At 49.5% G+C, this 19,250-nt stretch overlaps 6 protein-coding genes across 6 annotated transcripts; 2 read left to right on the forward strand and 4 right to left on the reverse strand.

Annotated features, from left to right (window-relative positions):
- Window positions 1–3,823: 3,823 nt before the first annotated feature.
- Window positions 3,824–5,680, reverse strand: N7525_004278 (amino acid permease; the record flags this gene model as incomplete). Its single annotated transcript, XM_061212968.1, has 3 exons — window positions 3,824–5,168; window positions 5,239–5,350; window positions 5,419–5,680. 3 exons carry the CDS (start codon window positions 5,678–5,680, stop codon window positions 3,824–3,826), a joined length of 1,719 nt encoding a protein of 572 aa, XP_061069989.1.
- A 1,241-nt stretch (window positions 5,681–6,921) lies between these two features.
- N7525_004279 (cytochrome b-c1 complex subunit 10) lies at window positions 6,922–7,761 on the reverse strand (the record flags this gene model as incomplete). The annotated part of the gene is made up of 5 exons (XM_061212969.1): window positions 6,922–6,930; window positions 6,986–7,133; window positions 7,202–7,255; window positions 7,526–7,578; window positions 7,759–7,761. The coding sequence occupies 5 exons, from the start codon at window positions 7,759–7,761 to the stop codon at window positions 6,922–6,924; spliced, it is 267 nt and encodes an 88-aa protein (XP_061069990.1).
- Window positions 7,762–8,360: 599 nt separating this feature from the next.
- Window positions 8,361–10,683, reverse strand: N7525_004280 (putative disulfide isomerase; the record flags this gene model as incomplete). The annotated part of the gene is made up of 4 exons (XM_002565939.1): window positions 8,361–8,720; window positions 8,772–10,265; window positions 10,320–10,401; window positions 10,457–10,683. The coding sequence occupies 4 exons, from the start codon at window positions 10,681–10,683 to the stop codon at window positions 8,361–8,363; spliced, it is 2,163 nt and encodes a 720-aa protein (XP_002565985.1).
- A 419-nt stretch (window positions 10,684–11,102) lies between these two features.
- N7525_004281 (complex I NDUFA5 subunit family protein) lies at window positions 11,103–11,948 on the forward strand (the record flags this gene model as incomplete). The annotated part of the gene is made up of 3 exons (XM_002565938.1): window positions 11,103–11,653; window positions 11,723–11,827; window positions 11,885–11,948. The coding sequence occupies 3 exons, from the start codon at window positions 11,103–11,105 to the stop codon at window positions 11,946–11,948; spliced, it is 720 nt and encodes a 239-aa protein (XP_002565984.1).
- Window positions 11,949–12,641: 693 nt separating this feature from the next.
- On the forward strand, window positions 12,642–15,611 carry N7525_004282 (coatomer subunit beta'; the record flags this gene model as incomplete). Its single annotated transcript, XM_002565937.1, has 6 exons — window positions 12,642–12,659; window positions 12,784–12,846; window positions 12,900–12,921; window positions 12,982–13,013; window positions 13,073–14,341; window positions 14,397–15,611. 6 exons carry the CDS (start codon window positions 12,642–12,644, stop codon window positions 15,609–15,611), a joined length of 2,619 nt encoding a protein of 872 aa, XP_002565983.1.
- A 977-nt stretch (window positions 15,612–16,588) lies between these two features.
- Window positions 16,589–18,845, reverse strand: N7525_004283 (uncharacterized protein; the record flags this gene model as incomplete). The annotated part of the gene is made up of 4 exons (XM_061212970.1): window positions 16,589–16,737; window positions 18,033–18,509; window positions 18,572–18,721; window positions 18,821–18,845. 4 exons carry the CDS (start codon window positions 18,843–18,845, stop codon window positions 16,589–16,591), a joined length of 801 nt encoding a protein of 266 aa, XP_061069991.1.
- Between the last annotated feature and the right edge of the window lie 405 nt (window positions 18,846–19,250).

The following is a 19,250-nucleotide window of genomic DNA, read 5'->3' on the forward strand; positions in this document are numbered from 1 at the left end:
ATTTGCCGGAGATAATCTGTATTCCGGACCCAACATCCCTGCCCCTCCTTCTCCACCCCTTCGCAAGAGCTTCTCCCGCTTCGATTGTGGACCTGGAAGGCTTCGACCAGGGTTCTGCAGAAATACTGAGACCACCTGATCTCAACTTGCTATATTATATTGAAGATATTATGGCTCGTTTTATTTATTATTCTAAGATTCCGCCAAGGGGCGAGAATGAATCCAAGCTACGACGTAAAAGGAAGTTCGCTTGACCTTCCACTTTGTTTCACCTCGGTATGTGTACGTGTGTACACGGAATATCGTGGGCATTGCCAGCGTGTGCCTAATTTACTGGCATATGTTGGACTCTGTGCTTTTCTCTTCATGCTGCCTAAAAGGATTACAATTCCGGGAAGGGAAATTAGTTCTCGGTGGCTTGACAACTATTAAACGCGGTGTATTGAAGTGGCAGGTGGCTTTCTCTGCTTTTCAAAATAGTTACACTCGGCATCAATGCCGGGAGTTAACGGACTCCACTCCAGGTCACCGAAACGGTTCGCAAAGTACGGTGAGGCTTTCCGAGTCTTAAATTTTGAATCCGATCAGGGGTTATCAATTCTTTTGTTACTAATTATTTCCTATTTTGATACTGAGACTTACTGGTTGTTCTTGTATTAGACTAGTCTGTACAAATGAGCCTAAGATTATCACTTGGCAGTGTTTTTTCCTTTCCATGAAGAGCTTGGCCGTATTCGAGTCCATATGTAACAAACCCACTGTGTACCGACAGAAATGGGGCCGCCAGTAGGGCTAAAGTGCCCGGATGCTTAAGGTGTTGTTGGCATCATTATCAACCGGGATAGGAGAGAATAGCGCGCGCGAGATGTAGATCCCGCCCCAGTCCCCATCGCTGCCGAATATTATATCACGTGGTGGGATATACGTTCGTCGCGTATGCAAAAACCACACGAGCCATGATTTAACAGGAAAATATTGAATATAAAAAATGATGTGGTCGGCATGTTCGATACGCTCTATTCAACGCACATCCGATAGCGCTCTCCAACATCCGATACACACAAGGCCAGCTTGTTCTCGGCATAGGCCGGAAACACCGCTGAAGCCAAGTCCGGATCGCCGAGTTTCAGGACTTCATGCAGCCAATCAGGAACCACCACCCGCTTTAGCGGACGAGAGGATCGTGCCGCCACCGACCTCATAGGCTGCCGATGTCTGTAGTCGAGACCCGAATGGGAATAGCTGTTTCTTATTTTCTTTTTTTTTCACAAGGTCCTCTTGGGGATCTGACTTACATTATTTATTCTATATTTTATGATCGGTTATAGGCGGGCGTATTGGGATATCGTATTTGGCAAAAGATTCAAGGTTTGATGTTGACTTTGAAATTGACTTTGGAGTGTCAATGTCAAAAAGAGTCCACGGGTGGTCACAGTCCCATTCTCCAATTCTCCATCTTTCTCCATTTTCCCATGTGCTCTGTGGATCGGAATCCATTCTGTACAACATGGGGTTTATAGGGCTCACATTGACAAGGTAGCTCAAGAACGAATTTGCCATTCTATATTCTTCAATGTTCTACATTGTAATTGCCTCACCCTCGCCTTGGAATCAACGTGTACCAGTGGCCTTCTCTCCTGGCCGCGTCATGGGTTTCGGATATAATTCGATATTAGGATGGCTACGCATATATGATTCGCCTCCTATTAATATCTGATACTGACCTCGCTACCAATTCTTGTCAAATAGTAACAGTAAGGGAAGTTCATATTCTGAGCCTTGGATTCTTCGATCCACAGACCATGGTCGGGCCGAACCATCTGTTTGCAGTGTAACATTCAGGAATGCTTGAACCATTCAATGTTTTCTTCGAACTTGCATAAATTAGAGCGCCTAAAATGCAGCCCATCGGACCGAAGCATTGGTAATAATAAAATCCCCTCAAATAATGTCACCCAAAAAAAAAAAAAAAAAAAAAAAAAAAAAAAAAAAGATCAGTTCGCAATGGGAAAAAGGCAAAACGGGGCCCGATATGGAAAGTGTAACGTACAATACGGCGGTAGACTCGGCTCACCCCCGACCCAAAAACAGCCACTTGCGAATTCGCTCTGATGACCACTTTTAATTTTTCAAGGTCATCCATGGTTCAGACCGCTAGATCTGTCAAAGAACCAAAAAGAGAAACTCCAGACGGTCCACTCAAATCCAGGGACCTCAGAACGTCTATGGATTCCATGGGAATTTGAGTCCTTCAAACCTTGGGAAATCATTTGGATTCGTCATGACGTAGTGCCGATCTCCGGCTGTTCCTGGGCCCTTCTCTCTCAGCCCCTGACAGTGACGATCGGGACTGCGTGCAATCTGGACGGGAGCGTGGATAAGAGGGGCTGTACTCCGTACTCCGTACAACAAGGGTCATCCGAACACGTTCTTTTTGTAACCTTTCGCATTCTTGTCCCGGTTCTTGTGGTTGGAGGCGCTTTAGGCTTCCTTTTTTTCTTTTTTTCAATTAGATTTCTCCGAGGTTTGACCTTCGAGAAAATGATGTACCAGACTATATGCTCTCCAAGTTTAAATATGATAAGTACTGCTTACTATTGAAAACTATAGAAGTTTTTTTACGTGCGGAAAACTATCTCACGGAAAATGGTAAGGGTAGTATACAAGTGGGACTAGCAGATGGCTCCTCGTGTTGGGGGTGTGGGTTACCCCCCATCTGGAGTCAGATTAAGCATATCTCTGTTCCAACCCTTTTTGTTTGTTTTTCTCCGTTGCATCCATGTTCAGTGTCCACCACCGCCGGTGGGGTCTCAGGGGTGGTGGAGCTTACAGGATTCCAACTTCCCGGGGATCAAGGCACGTTGTACAAAGTACTTACCCGTGGGGTGGAGGTGATTGCTTGGTTTCCGTACTTTGGGGATTGAGTTGGGTTTTAAATAACAGGCTTGGTGTCTGCCTTGCTCTCAGGCTCTAGGCATTGGTTGGTTTGTTCGGTGCTCTCTTAGGAGGGCAAGTAGTATATATTCTCCCTTTGCGTGGAGGTACCATGTACAAAGTGCAAGAGACGATCAGCAATTTACATGTTTCTTCTGCAGTATATGTATCCTTTGCATAATAATCTCTTGCTTTTTTCTTTGAATACGAATGACCATAATATTATTTACAATATACAGTGGAATATGGCGTGTCCTTGAGGTCTATATCCTCCTTGAATGACCTTAATGCATTTGTATATATATATATATGCAAGAATGCCAATTATTCTGCCTCCCTTTGATAGAACACGTAGATGTTAAAGAATCCGAAATCGTTTTCATCCCAGTAAAATGCCATACAGCTCTCATACAGTCAACCTTATTTCAGCCATATGGAACTGGTGGAGTAGTGGGTTTGCTCCATTTTCTCCGTCATATCACATAGCCTAAATCAGGCCAGGAGGGGCACTGGGTCAGTCACCATGTGATACTGTCAGATCGGTACATATTATGGAGCCATATCTATATTTTCTGACATGCAGGTGGCGAATGCTTACATTCTTGTCGGTGGGTTCATCTGGGGCCATCACTACTTTTTAAAGATAGAAGTCTCTGCATGGAGGTAGGGATATTTTCATCTTACATACGTTGAATTGAGCGTGTTAAGGCTCTTTGGCTGATACTATCCATCTACTCTTACCCTAGTAGAAGACTGAAGGTATCAAACTAAGACGCACAAAAGGAATACTTCAAGAGGTAGCTATGATATTAAGTCACTTACTACGAACGTAAACATCAAATCCTAAATCGCAGACTAATACCGTGACTTCTCCACGAACTCGTGAGACCTAGATAGGATTATCTGCATCATCCGCCTTGGGCAAAGCAGTTTCATCGGGCTCTCGAAGCTCAGGCTCAATGCCCTCACTAACGACCGGCTCATGCTCAATCCCATGGATAGCATGCTCGACATTGACCACAGGACCTTTGAACCAGCGATGGGCATCAACAACCCACCAAATCGTAACCGCCAGCATCGGCGCACCCCAAACAAGGCAAGTCCAATTCATCAGATCAGGCGTCAAGTTTTTACCAGTAACACTAGGCAAACACAAGATCGGGACCATGAAAAACACAAATACAACACCAGCGCCACCGATATACGGGCTAAAGGGACCCAGATGCCAGGGGCCCCTGCGGAACCGATCACCAACAAAGAACACCCGAATAGTGATAGGAACGGCGAAAGCAAAGAACTGCGCAATGGCACCAATAGAGAACAAAGCGCCAATCGCCACGTCCCCAGCCAGAATAAGAAGACACATCAAGATGCCGAGGACGGCATTCAGCACAACCGCATTAACCGGCGTCTGCGTATACGGATGCACCTGCTTCCAGTAATTTGAGAACGGAAAGCAGTCGTCACGAGCATAGGCATATGTAACCCGCGACGCAGCAACCATACACCCCTGACCCATAGAAAACCCACAGACAATCGTCAAAGCCAAGATAGCCATAGCCGTCTTCTGTGGCATGACCTGCAGCAAATAGGACGCCCAGGGCTGTCCCAGATCGGAGTCAAGAACGGCCTCGATGTCCAGCACCGTGTATGCAACAACCAGCTGTAGGAACCAACCCATCAACCCACCCACCCCGGAGGTGAGCACGATTGCGCGCGGCGAGGCAATGTTCGCGTTCGAGCACTCCTCGCTCAAATGGAATGGCGAGTCGTAGCCGGACATTGTCCAGATCACGCCGACGAAGGTCATGAGTACGGCGACGCCGTCTGGGAAGTCGGTTAGGTTTGTTATCTCGCCCCAGACTTGTTTGGAGGGGGTGAATTTCGGGCTGTTTTTCGTGTTAGCGGGGATCATGACGAGGACTGCGATTAGCGCGATGAAGTTGAATGTTGAGCCCCATGAGTTGAACTGTGCTACTCGCTTCGTGGGCATGCTGCTGATTCCAGCGTGTAGTACCATTATGAGGGTCGTCAGCAGGAAGGTCTGCCATGTCGTCGGTACGTAGTCCGGGTTGTAGATTGAGACGGCTGCGAGGATCATTGCGCTGAGCGAGTAGTCGACCGATGGAGCTGCAGTTATCTGTCCGATCCAGTTGGACCAGCCGGTGATCCAGGCGGCAAAGGGCCCGTAGCCTGGGGGTGCGAGGACTGCCGCGGCGTAGTATAGTCCACCGCTGTATAACACATTAGCCTTCTTCTCTAAACACCAACTTCTCGGGTGTGACATCGGGCAGCGTATCATACCTAGTTGGCATTGCTGAACATAGCTCTGCCATCGACATTGCAATGCACTGGATAAATATCATAGCAATGATCCAGCCCCAGACCATACCCGCTGTTCCGGCATATCCCATTCCTTTAAACCAATCAATATCGGCGATACTCTATAGCAAATCGTATGATCACGGATCTGTGAGTACTCACCATACCATAGGGTACTCGCAAACGATGGTAGCAACCCCAGAACAGCGAAGCTGACGCAGAAAGTCGTCCACAGCGAGAACTCACGCTTGAACTCTTGCTTGTAACCCAGCGCCGTGATCACTCTCTCATCATCATCCATATCATGGTCCGTATAGGGCACATCGCCATCCGGGAGAACGGAAGTGACTTGGGCATTTCTAGCCTCACGATGTCTTTTGGACATGTCCGAAACAGCAGTTTGGGTCTCCATGTTTGCGCCCATGGCCAAGATAAACAGGTGTGTCGCTACTAATGTATGCGGTATATATATCAATGAAATGAAATGACCACCATGCAATGGGTGAACAAGAATTTCTTCGTCTTCAAGCAACGGCCAAGGGGAAACGAAGCAGAATAAAAGGGCCCCGGATTATGATATATAAAGCAGGATGACAGGGGGTAGCTCGTTATCTATGCATAGCACGAGACAATTTGCCTTTTGCCCCGCGCATTGGCGAACTCAATAACCAAGTAGATATGTCTAAGCGAGCAGGAATAGAGCCAGTCCGAACTGGGAGTAACAGACATTGGACCCGACACCATTGTGCAACGAAGACCGGTGGACAAGTGAGGGGGAAACGCCTCGTGGAAGCAGGGTCTCTCCGTAATGTGCTCCTTACAAAGAGGCGCGATAAGAGCAAATGACCATGGATGTTGATAAATTAAAAAGATATATTGAACTGCATAATAAACAGATATCTTATTCAAGCACGCGGATGGCCTTACCCCGCAATCTTGTGATTTGTAGGGAAGGGCAATACCACCGCTCATTTGATGCACAGGGATTCGATGATCGGTGCTATAAGCTTGGTAGATAGAGCTCTAGTCCCAGCAGGGAAACTCCAGGCGTTATCCTTCACGGGACTTCTGCGAGAGAGCGTTAGCGCTGTACTTGGAGCTGTGGTTATCATCGTGATAACAGAGATAAGGGCTTGACTCGGGCGTCCACGGGTGTCGTTCGTGTTGATTAGCTACATATGTATGTATCAGGCTTTCTGAAAATCGCCAGGACTTCTTTTGTCCTTTGAGGCTTGTTATCTAAGGATGGACTTGCCTCGTTGGGAAAAGAAGCTGTGGATTGAATGCTGGAGAACCTAGTTCGTTATATATAATGTCATTAAATCTAGTCCACGATGGCAACGCTATCTAAGTGTCACCCCTTGCTAGCTCGAAAACCAAACCATGGAATATTCGAACCTCCAAGGTATATAAGAGTCCCAGAGTCTCTAAGAGCTCTAGGCTGTTCAGCCCGACAATCTAAGGGAAGGTTGTATATCGATAGTGTAAAATCAAGCATACGGACCGTGAAATACATATTTACTTGGAAACAACTGTTTCTATGCGGTATTAAAAACAGAGAAGACTTTCATCGCTATTCTACACAGTACAGCCCCAGCCTGCCCACCCAAAAGTCCTGATTCATATCGATCAAAGGGGAGGCAGGTATATACCCTTGCGAATAATTTAGAAGGGCTAAAAGAAAGTCAGCATAGAAAACAAACCTCCAAATCCACTGCAATTGACTCACGTTGTCCTCAGGGGCGATGCTACGGTCGTAGTAGGTATCGAGGAAAGGAAGCTTGCGGAGGATGTCGTTGCGCACACGGGGAACCTCGCCGAAGAGGAAGAGGGCACCGGAGCCAACGGCGACACCGAAGCCAGCAGCGAGGGAACCACTGTTTAGAATGTCATTAGCCACTGCGTCTTGTCCAACCTAGGAGGGGGGAATGCGGGATGTACTCACAGCTGGACGGCTGTGGGAAGGGTCATACCGGCGGCGGTGCGGGGAATGTAGTACCTGAAGATTAGTGAGACGTTAGCTTGGTGTTCTTGTTGTTTGATTGATCTGCCCTCTTCGATATCCAGCTCTTTTGCCAAAATCCCCGCTCCCCCACAGATGCCAGACACCCGTCAAGCTCCGCTGCGCGAGAGGAAGTGGGCATCCAATCAACTAAGAAATTTTCGTTGGCGAGCACAATGTATGTTTCATTCGCTCCATCCGATATGCTTATCACCGACAAACATGTACTGTCCGGGATTCGAGGGAAAGGATATGGGGGAGTCTCACTTGGGCGCATAGGCGGAGGCCTGGGCCGCAGCGCGGCGAGCAGTAGGGGCGAACTATGGGATATGTGTTAGCATTGATGCGACATCGTCTATCTCGTCTCATTCCGGAGCTCGGAAGCCGGTTGTGATACTCATGGCCCGACTGTCCTCTACCCGGAGTGCGCGGCCGAGTAGGTAAGAAACCTCGGAAGATAATACAAGGTCCTCTGATCTTCTGGGTATAGAATTACTTACCATCTTGAATGACACCGAAGTGATTTGGTGGGACAATTGCTAGGAGACAGGAGCTGGCACTTGGTGGTCGACGAAAACCGGGAGTGCCCGAGTTGGCACGTGACCCCAAAGCCAGTGGCCAATCAGAGGAGGTGTAATTGTTTTCGTTCAATTTTCGAAGTATGAGATCAAGTCAACGATTATTTGGGAGAGTAACCTATTCAATTTTCGCTAAACTAAAGCATCACAGCTGGAAAATCGCGTCGAAGAAAAACCTAAAATAGATGGCAAAAGAAGGGGCAAATGAGGTAACCATAATTACTTGTCGACCAGAGAAACTAAGCGATATTAATACGTTTATTGACTTGAAATTAGGATGCTTTTTTGCGGCTCCGGAGAAGCTGATACGCCTAGACTCCAAAAGTTCATGTGATGGCTGAAAAGAAATGGAATAAGAAGATATGTGCTTCAAAAAACCCCTTGGTCTGACATGCAAGAAATTCAACTGGGACAGAAATGATCGAAGAGACGCACAAAAGGAAAGCAGCATCACCCAGATACAGTGGAAACAAAGAGATTATAAGAACCACGTAGCCAAACACCCTAACTGTACATTTGTCTCATTAGTCGACTTTGTCGGTCGAGCCTCCATTGAGGAAACCCTCCTTGCCGTCCAGGTGGAAGAAGCCACCGTTGTTGTTGGTGTTGCCAATGATGCCGCCGCGCGCAGCACCACGTCTAAGGCGTCCACGCCCGAAAATGGTGGCCACAGCAACAACGGCACCCAAGATAATGAAGAAGAGAATAGGGTGACTGCCGAGGAGAGACCGAGTGAAGAATAAGATAGTCTCAAAGGTGCCGATGGTAGATTTGGGTGACAACTTCGAAGGGGAAGCGACGACGAGAGGAATGGTCTCGAGAATGGAGGTCCGCGAGGCCATAATAGGAGCTCCACTTGAAGCAGTATCCCAGTAGCGGCGGTTCTATAGGAGGTCAGTTATAGGGCTCGAGCAATCTCGTGGGGGAAGACTTACATCTTGATCATTGATAATAACGCGGTCACTGTTCTCCACGTCGATGCCGTAAGTTGTTCGCAGCCAGCGCTCCCAGAAGTCGCCATCGACCCAGGCGAATGCGACTTGCTTCTTGTCGTCCTCGCGGATCGTAATACGCATGTTCTTCGCAGCCCGCAGTGCACGCTGATCATTACGGTCATCGGCTTCTTCGATACGCAGTTGCTTGGAATCACGAAGTTCAGCCCGCTCAAGGCGGAACAATTGAACCTGCTTGTCCATCCATTCAAGGGCGGCTTCCTTCAGCTCGCGCTTAGATTGCTTGAAGTCATCGCTACGGCGCCGGCTGAGGAGTCCCAGAACGACGAACTTTCCATTCATGATTTCTTGCGCATTGGATGCGGTGAGCTCAGGTACGATGGGCAGCCACACAGTTTGCATCCACGAGAGAATCTGACGGAAATCTCTCATGTCCTTAGGAGCAAGGGCATTGTAATAGTTGGGACGTCCGTCACGGACGACCAGAAGACGCGGCCAGGTAGAGATCTTGAACCGCTCGGAAAGAGCAGCACTGTCGGACTTGACAATGCGAGCGTGTCCCACAAGACTGAGGGTGAGGCGGTTCATAGCCTCAAAATCTTCAGACGTAGTCGCGTGGTCGTAGAGATACAAGAACAAAACCTCTTCGGTTTCTTCCAACCGCTTAAAAGTAGTCGCGTCAACATCCTGAATGCTCGAGCCCACACCGACGGCTTTGTTGGTGTACGCGATCAGATCTCCCAAGCCACGAAGACCGGTATATTCAACTCTTTCGCCGCCACGGAAGAAGTAGATCGTTGGGTAGGCATTCACGCGAGCATCCTCACACAGTCGCTTCTCAAGATCGCAGTTCACTTCGCCAACATTGAGGGTATCCTTCATTTCCTTGGCCATCGAGTTCCAATTCGGGGCCAGAGCCTGGCAATGATGGCACCAAGGGACGTAAAACTTAATGATCCAGGGATCATGTGTAGTCGTTACGAGACTTTGGAAGCTTTCAGCAGTGAGTGGGATGGAAACACCCTGGGGATTAGCAGGCCGTCCTTGGAGCTTGGCCTTGACAGATTCTGGGCTAACGCCTTCCAATTCTGCGGTTTCGATGCTCTGCTTCTCGACAGCTGTTTTCGCGCCAGGCTTCACCACTTCAGGTTTGGCAGTCATTTCCATGCTCTTAGCGCCGGCCTTTGGGATTTGGACGCCTTGCGAAGGTCGGGACCCAGGCTTGATCGTCTCGAGCTTGGCTTCAATCATAGCGGCAATCTCTGACATCGTCTTGGCACCAACAGGGCGTCCGTTCTGAACGCCCATATCGTAGAATGCCCACGCGGGGAAGAATTCGACGTTCAACTTCGTGCAGAAATCGCCGAAGGCCAGGCAGTTTATCGACCCGAAATGGAGATTATAGTAGCCGGTAAACGAGTCCAGAGAGGCGAGCTCCCCGGGCTTCAGTCCGGAGAGGAATAAGGGATTTGAGGTCTACCACTAATCAGATCCAAGCCTCAAATGTTCAGAACAATGGAATATACTCACGTAGTAGTACTCGTACAGGGTCTGGTACATTGGAGCGGCCGTGCGGCAATGCGGACAGGTGGGGGAATAATGTTTAATCATCCTAGAAGAGTTAGAGCCCTGAGCGGTTTATTGGTTGCTGCAGAAGGGGTTCTCACCAGTAACCATCTTTGGTCACTTCCTCGAAATTCTCGGGGGTCAGCTGCGTCAACGGGGGCACTTTGATATCATTGAATGTTGTGGGGGTGTCGGAATCCACTCCGCGACCTCCCCTCTTGACAAGTGCATCTCCAGATTCTTGGTCGGAGGAAGCATCTGAAGGCGTGCCCAAAGCAGGCGCTACCAACAGTGAGAGGAGGGACCACCCCAGCCAAGACGGTTTCATTTTGGCGGAAGGAAAGGCGAATAACCGGGTAGTAGTTTAAAAGAGAGTATATGTAGTTTCAAGATGTCGCAGTTGAGCAAAACGAAGGACTCTGGTCGAGGCAGGGAAGATAATCGCGAAGTGTTACAGGTGGCACATTGGACGGGGGCGAAGACTGGCGACTCGGGTGGGCACTGGTCACGTCGCAGAAAGAAACAGCACTTAGCGACTATAGCGCCCCGTAGCTGAGAGCAAAGTAGAACTGCACACAGCCCAAACAAAGAACCAGATGTGAGGCTTTGATGGTATCGGAAAAGGTGAGTTGTTGCCTTTCCCCTTGCCGTTCGGGGGTGGAACATAAGGTTAATCCGCTCCGGGCCGACTTCAACACTTCATCTCCCTGGAACAGACCGACCCCAATATCACCAAGTCCATTCACAATGCGCTCTACACTTCGGCTACTGGCCAATGTCAAGCCCCGGTATTTGGAGCCTTTTGCTCCCACCGGATTGACGGGCCTTTTCACCCACCCCAGCCCTCGCCCTACTCTCATCTACCTTTACTCGACTACTCTGCAGAAGTTGCAGGCGTTCCCCGAATCCTCCGCCTACCGCCAATCCGTTGAAGCTTTGACCCGCCACCGCCTCCAAGTCGTTGAATCGCAAAAGCCTGCCGGATTCGATGCCTGGCTGGAGCGTGTGCGCAAGACCGTGGGAGCCGAACCTGAGCGATTCGCCAAGGTCCAGCGCACCGACGGCACCTACACCCATGCCGCTGCCCAACAGAAGGATGGATCCGACAATGCTCGCGGTGAAGAATGGGATGGCGAAGGCCTCTCAGCCACAACTGAGGGTCCCGCCCGTACCCCGCAACAAGAAGCGGAATGGGCTAAGATCATGAACGAGGCCAGCGAGACCACCGACAAGGCCCAGCATGACTTCTACCACGAAGATATGAAATGGGAGAGCGAGCCTGCCCTTGATGCCGACCAGTACGTGTACCTGCATAGCTGAATTGGCCATGAACAATTAGACAATAGAACGCTAACCTCTTTGCGCAGGATCTCTCACGTTGAACAGCAAATCGGCGCCGGACTTATCGAAGAGGTCATCCAGGTCGCAGAGGCAGAACTCAAGCTTGTGGATGAGCTGGCCAAATCTAAGGTGTAAGTGGAAATTCGAAGTTCGGAGTCTACCTAGACTTACTGCTGACACTATTATAGGTGGGAGGAACTCGAAGAGAAGCCCCAACCCGGCCAGTGGACTTACTTCGAGCGTGGTAACTAGACAGCCCTTCTGGAATGGCTGTGGATTTTAATCTCTGTAACTACTACTAGAGGTCTCTTTGTTTGAATACAGGTTTTGAGAGTTCAACCATCTGAAGCTTTGAGGTAGTCGTATAGCTCCTAGGCTACGATTCTTGTATTCGACAACAAACCAACGTCACTTATCTATTTTTCTTGAGATAATGGTCGTTGTAATTGAGACATCTCCCTAATAATATAGTATAGAGGTCATTGGTCTTCTAGTTCCAAGCTCATACACCAGGGCGATGCTTATGTACAGGGGAGCATATCGGAGGTATTTGAGCTATTATTTGGGCTATTGCTCCTTTGTCCTGTTCCTTAATTTGACAAGGAATATATTCCGCTAACCTCGCATAGAAAATCAGTATAGCTTTCTTCAATACAAATGAATATGAACTCCGTATACTTCGTCGGATATTTGTATAGTGGATAGACTGGAAGGCGGTGAGCCAAGGCGGGAATCCCTTGTGGACACATACATTGCTGTCCCTGAATGAAGCGCTCTCCCTCTAGCTCTCCTTCATCTCAATCCTTTACTAATTCCTCCAATTAATAACTTGCTCCGAGGATCGCTCCTCCCTATCATCGGGCTGTCTGAGCGGCTCGCGAAATCCCCTATCGCTGTCACAGGACCAACACCGCATCACACAACTCGTCTCATCCCCCACACAACATGCGGCTCGACGTCAAGGTACGCAAATTCAGACGATGAAATGCTTCATATACTTGCGGATCCGCTCTCCAGCAGATACCACAATATGATCCCGCAGGTGGATGTCCACAATTGGAGGGATTGCTGACGATAGATGTTACAGAGGCAGCTATTTGCCCGCTCCGAGCGGGTAAAGGGGATTGATTTCCACCCTACAGAGCCCTGGGTAAGCTTTTACAATCCACTCGGTAACTTTGCTCAAACTAATTCCTTTCTTAGATCTTGACGACCTTGTATAGCGGTATGCTAAGAGAGGGGCAGTATGCGAGATGCCCAACGCGCTAATTACTTTCCTGTATAGGTCATGTCTACATCTGGTCTTACGAATCGCAGGTAAGAGTCGGCACAGATTCACAGTCCCAATACTTTTATCTAAATCTTCTGCCCTCTAGTCTATCATCAAAACCTTCGAACTCACCGATGTCCCCGTTCGTGCCGGTCGATTCATTGCGCGGAAGAACTGGATTGTATGCGGTTCAGATGACTTCCAGCTCCGGGTCTACAACTACAACACATCCGAAAAAATCACGTCCTTTGAAGCACACCCGGATTACATCCGTTCTATTGCCGTCCACCCCACCCAGCCGTTTGTGCTCACAGCCTCCGATGACATGACAATTAAGCTTTGGGACTGGGAGAAGGGCTGGAAGTGCGTACAAGTGTTCGAAGGCCATAGCCACTATGTTATGGGCATGGCGATCAACCCAAAGGATACCAACACTTTCGCCTCCGCGTGTTTGGACCGGACCGTGAAGATCTGGAACCTCGGCTCTCCCCATGCCAACTTCACACTCGAAGCCCACGAAACGAAAGGTGTTAACCATGTCGACTACTACCCACAGGCTGATAAGCCATACATCCTCACCACCTCCGATGACAAGACCGTCAAGATTTGGGACTACACCACGAAAGCACTCATTGCAACCCTCGAGGGCCACACAAGCAATGTCTCATTCGCCTGCTATCACCCCGAACTCCCTGTGATCATCTCAGGTTCTGAAGATGGAACCATTAAGATTTGGCACGCAAACACGTACCGCCTGGAGCAGTCATTAAGCTATGGTCTAGAACGAGCATGGTGTGTCTCATACCAGCGGGGTAGACAGGGAATTGCGATGGGTTTCGACGATGGTGCTGTTGTGGTGAAGATGGGCCGGGAAGAGCCCGCCGTCTCAATGGATGGGTCTGGTAAGCTTATCTGGGCGAGACACAGTGAGGTCGTGTCGTCAGTGATCAAGGGCGGGGATGCTAGTGTCAAGGACGGCGAGCCTCTTTCTCTACCAACAAAGGATTTGGGACAGTGCGAGGTGTACCCGCAGACTCTGTCACACTCCCCCAATGGACGTTTTGTTTCCGTCTGTGGTGATGGAGAATACATCATCTACACCGCATTGGCGTGGAGAAACAAGGCCTTTGGACAGGCTCTCGATTTTGCCTGGGGTGCGAAAGACAACAGCAACGATTACGCTATTCGGGAGTCATCGACAAGTGTAAAGATTTTCAAGAACTTCAAGGAGCAGAGCGCCGGTCTTGATGTTGGGTTCCAAGCCGAGGGCCTGTCTGATGGTGTTCTTCTGGGTGTCAAGGGTCAAGGTGGCATTGGATTCTTTGATTGGGAGACTGGCAGCCTGGTTCGGAGAATTGAAGCTGACCCGAAATCCGTAAGTTATTTGTTCAGCCTTGATCTTTGGAAATCATGCTAATTGACATGTACAGGTCTACTGGTCCGAATCTGGTGAGCTCGTTACCCTTGCCTGTGAAGAAGATTTCTATGTTCTTCGCTACTCTCGCGAGGAGTATATCAATGGCCTGAACGCCGGTGAAGCCGACGAGGATGGAGTTGAGGCGGCTGTTGAGTTGGTTGCTACAATCAACGAGACCGTCCGGACTGGACAGTGGGTTGGGGATTGCTTCATCTACACCAACTCTACGAACCGCCTGAATTACCTTGTTGGTGACCAGACCTACACAATCTCTCACTTCGACCAACCGATGTATGTTCTTGGCTACCTGCCCCGGGATGGCCGTATCTACCTTGCCGACAAGGACGTCAATGCCGTCTCCTTCGGCCTTTCTCTCAGCATGGTTGAATACCAAACAGTGGTGCTGCGCGGCGATATGGAAATGGCATCTGAGCTCCTCAAGGACGTGCCCCAAGACCAGATGAACAAGGTCGCCCGTTTCCTCGAAGGCCAAGGATATAAGGAAATGGCCCTGGAAGTGGCCACGGACCCCGAGCACCGCTTCGAGCTGGCCCTTGCGCTGAGCGATCTTGAGACCGCGCTCACGATTGCCCGCGAGGCCAACGTCGAGCACAAGTGGAAGATCGTCGGTGATGCTGCCCTTGCCGGCTGGAATCTTGCTCTTGCCCAAGAGTGCTTCACCAACGCCAAGGATGTTGGTTCTTTGCTACTGTTGCACACCGCCAGCAACAACCGTGAAGGCCTCAAGGCCCTGGCCGGCCAGGCCTCAGAGTCAGGCCTCCACAATGTTGCCTTCTCCACTTTGTGGTCTCTGGGAGATATTGATGGCTGCATCGCTCTCCTCATCCAGACCAACCGGATCGCCGAAGCCGTCCTTTTCGCGCAGACCTACAAGCCCTCGAGCGCCCCTAACCTCGTTGTCCAATGGAAGGAATCCCTAGAGCAATCTGGCAAGACCAAGGTTGCCCGCCTCATCGGTGTCCCACCCGGTGCCCCTGACGTCGCCTCTACCGATGACGACCTCTTCCCCGAGTGGGATGAGTACATTCGCCTAGAGAAGGAGGGTGCCGTCCCCGAGCCCCCTTCCTCTGCGTCCCTGATTGATGTCAACGGCGATGACGATGAAGAGCCCGCCAGTGCGCCCAACGGTACAGTCGAGGCGGCTGAGGAGGTAGAGAAAGCCGAGAAGGCTGCAGTGGACGAGGCCGATGCTGCTGAAGCCGAGTAGACGAACAAAAAGCACCGGGTTTCTGTGTGGTGACTTTCCAGGAGAGTTAGGTTGATCGTTTGTTTTCTGGCTGACCAGTCAGTTCATTCTTGATTGCGAGCGGCGTCTTAACGTGTGTCCGACTTTTTTTTTCCTTTTCTTATTTGTAATTGCGCTGTCATGTGTCTCTAGAGCAAATTACATGCCTAGATACAAGCAATATGTTCCCCTCTATTTCCAGTGGTTTCTTGGTTGATTTACTAGATTATTGTATATGTATACTATACCGGATGTTCCTGGTGCTTGCCTATGTATCTGGCTTGTATAGCTGTTAGTACATAGAGGCTTCTGCATACGTAAGTGTTAAGTAGTAAACATAAGAACAGGCACATATTACATTTAAATAAGAATACAAAACAGTGCCCAGATGGACCCGAAAGCTGGCAAGAATCAAGACTTCCACCTCAGTTAGCATATGAATCGAATTTACTATGCATCTAAAACCGCTCAGCCATCAGGGGTTGATCCGAGTTACTCGGTGACGAACATAGTCGAAGTGTTTGGCATTGCCCATTGTAAAGTTTTATCGAGAATACAGAACAAGGGTACAGACGATGACCGCTTGAGAAGAGCAATGAAACCATGGGGTAAGAAAGGAACCTGCCTGGAGAGAATGAACACTTGAGATAGAAGGGAGATGACCGAACAAGACAAGAAAATCAAATCAAAGCGCTCAACGGCCGTATGAAACGAGAAGAAAAAGATGTCGGCTCGAAGATCAGAAGCGACTCCGATATCAAGATGCCACAGACTCCTTTGTGATGGGAAAACGAACAATATGACGAACAGAGCGAAAAAAAGGAAAAGAGATCAAGATTGGTTGATATGTTAATGAAAGAACATATACGAAGTTAAAAAGGGGAATGGTCTCTATGAACCTCCTATTCTCTCTTTCTTGCACCGGGAATACTTGGTCTAGTTTGACGCGGCGAGAGACTCTACTCCGGGATGCTACCGAAGGACGGGTCTTTAACACTGCCGCCTGCATCGCCGAGGCCAGCCACGGGTCGGTTGTACGACCATCCGGCGAACTGTTGCTGCATGGTCTGCGACAGGACGGGCCCATCGACATATGAGTCCTGGGGTGCTTCCCTAGTGAATTCAACATCGAAGTTTTCAGTATCACGGGCATCCACCTGCATCAAGTTAGTTATATGTTGAGATACATGGTCGGGAGCAAAGAATACATACCACGTTTGGTCGGAAACTGGGTTCGTACTTCCTCTGGAGAAGCTTGCGCCAGTCGATGTTGGCAAAGAAGTGGTGAGACTTGATCTCCGCAGCACCGTTGGCACCCAATCGGCGCACGGGGTCACGGTCCAACAACCGACTGAGAAGATCTCGTGCAGCAGGCGGGACAATGTCGCTGCTGGGGAAGGTCAGAGGCTCCTGCAAGATCTTGCGGTACATTTCGTTGGTGTTCTCATCGTAGAATGGAGGCAGGCCTGTCAACATCTCATAGAGCAAGACACCGAGAGTCCACCAATCCACAGTCTTGGTGTAGCCGTTGCCAAGGAGAAGTTCTGGGGCGAGATATTCGGGTGTTCCACAGAACGCTGGGTCTGGTTAGCTATATAGGGCTTATCATGGATCATGAGAAGATCTTACTATTGGTCCGGTCTTCGTCTTTCATGTCCAGCTTGCAGAGACCGAAATCGCAAAGGGCGATATGCCCTGTGTAATCGAGAAGAATGTTCTCAGGCTTGAGATCGCGATAGATGACCTTAAACCCGTGCAGACACTCGAGAGCGCACAGCAACTCTGCGGTATAGAAACGGGCTCGGTTGATATCAAATCGTTGTTCCCTTTGCAAATGATGGAACAACTCGCCACCGTTCACAAATGCCAGCACGAAGTACAACTTCTCAGGCGACTGGAACGAGAACTTCAGTGGAACAATAAATGGGTTGTTGATCTGTGCAAGAACCGATCGCTCGGCAAGTGTGTGCGTGACTTCCGACCGCGAGATAATGTGAGCCTTGCGGATTGTCTTGAGGGCGTAGATCCGACCAGTATCCTTCTTCCTGTGATTCCCCGACTGTTAGCATTTTGAACTCAGACAAGCAGAACTTGACACCACCTACATGACCTGCATGACCTTGCCGAAACTACCCTTGCCCACGACCTTGAGTAAATCAAAGTCTTCTAACTTAAGACTCCGCTGCTTGTTCTCCACAAAGGAAATACCAATCTTGACTGAGCCAACTCCAAATTGGAGATCCAGCCATTCAGCACCCTGCTGACCCAGTTGACGCCCTTGCTCGTCATGAGCTGCGGCGGCCTTCTGGTTATCTTTCTTGCTGAGTTTCGGATCCTCCACATACGGCTGGCTCTCTTCGAAGCGAGGGTTGACCTTGCATGCGCCCAAGAAGATATCCTCACTCCGTCCGGCACCAGGCCGGGCTGCAGGGTTGCGCAGATACAACTGTACATTCAACTCGGTCTTTCGGGACACATCAAACTTGAAGGCTGTGTTGTCCCCAGCCCACAATGGGCACTCTGGAGTTCCAGACACGGCATCCACAAAGACCTGGTTCTTTTCAAAGTCGAGGAGGGCATACGGCAGGTATTTGGTGGAATAGCGACCGTGGATAGTGGGGGCGGCATTGATGCCCCCGCTTGTGGACTGCGGTCGGCCGGATGGCACAAAGGAACCCGCTTGGTTCTGAGTTGAATGTGACGATGAGGATGTGCTTGGGCGTAGAGAAGAGGGCGCGTAAGAGTTATTTTGGAAATGCGAATTGAAGATCTGTTGGAAGTGAGGCGACAGCGAAAAATTGCGCCCTTCGTGGAGAGTGACAATAAGGATTCCTGGGTTCACAGGCGCCACAGGGGGAGAAACAAGAGACTCGGAGGCCGCTATTCAAATGACGAAGTTATTAGTTACCGAGGGGAATTCCAGTAGTATATGAATAACATACCGATCCCGTTCACTGATGGGGTGGCGGAGGGCGGGTTTGAGGACACAGGCGTCGGGGCCTCTTCACCATTTGAGTCACCCTTGATCGTCGAAGTAGAGGACGACCGGCCAAATGATGCGGTCAAGGGTGCCAGATGCGTCTCCTTCAACTCTTGAGACAAGTTGTATCATTAGCGACTGTGGACATTACTGCAGTGCAGAGAGCGGTATTGAGGGGAGAGAGAGGGAGACCAACTGCCAGTAAACATACTTTTAGTGAGCTTCCAGGAGGACATAGTGGCGGTTGTAAAGATATCGAGATGAAGAGATCAAAGTCCAAGGTGCCGTAATGCGTGTGCAGGGTAAGAATCACACCCAATAATATGTGAATGGCCCCCAAAGCAAAGGAGACACAAGAACACAGATAACACACGCAAAAGGAGAGAAGTCAAGACAAAGACCACCACTATAGCTTTTGAAATCCGTATGGAAGCACAACTAAAGGATAAGAAAAGAGTCGAGATCGAAGATCAAATGAGAATGAGAGAGGGGAAGTTCCCCCTGTAATTATAATACATGGTCTTATTATAGATTACTTAGAATCTGGTGTTTGATTGGTCAAGCTGGTAACATACCAGTCACATCCAGGTACAGTAATTAATCAGCTCAGCCACTGCTCCGCCACAAGGGTTAACGACGCA

Source organism: Penicillium rubens (assembly GCF_028828025.1).
Source record: "Penicillium rubens strain IBT 27055 chromosome Unknown utg000002l_segment0_segment0, whole genome shotgun sequence".
NCBI classification, from domain to species: domain Eukaryota; kingdom Fungi; phylum Ascomycota; class Eurotiomycetes; order Eurotiales; family Aspergillaceae; genus Penicillium; species Penicillium rubens.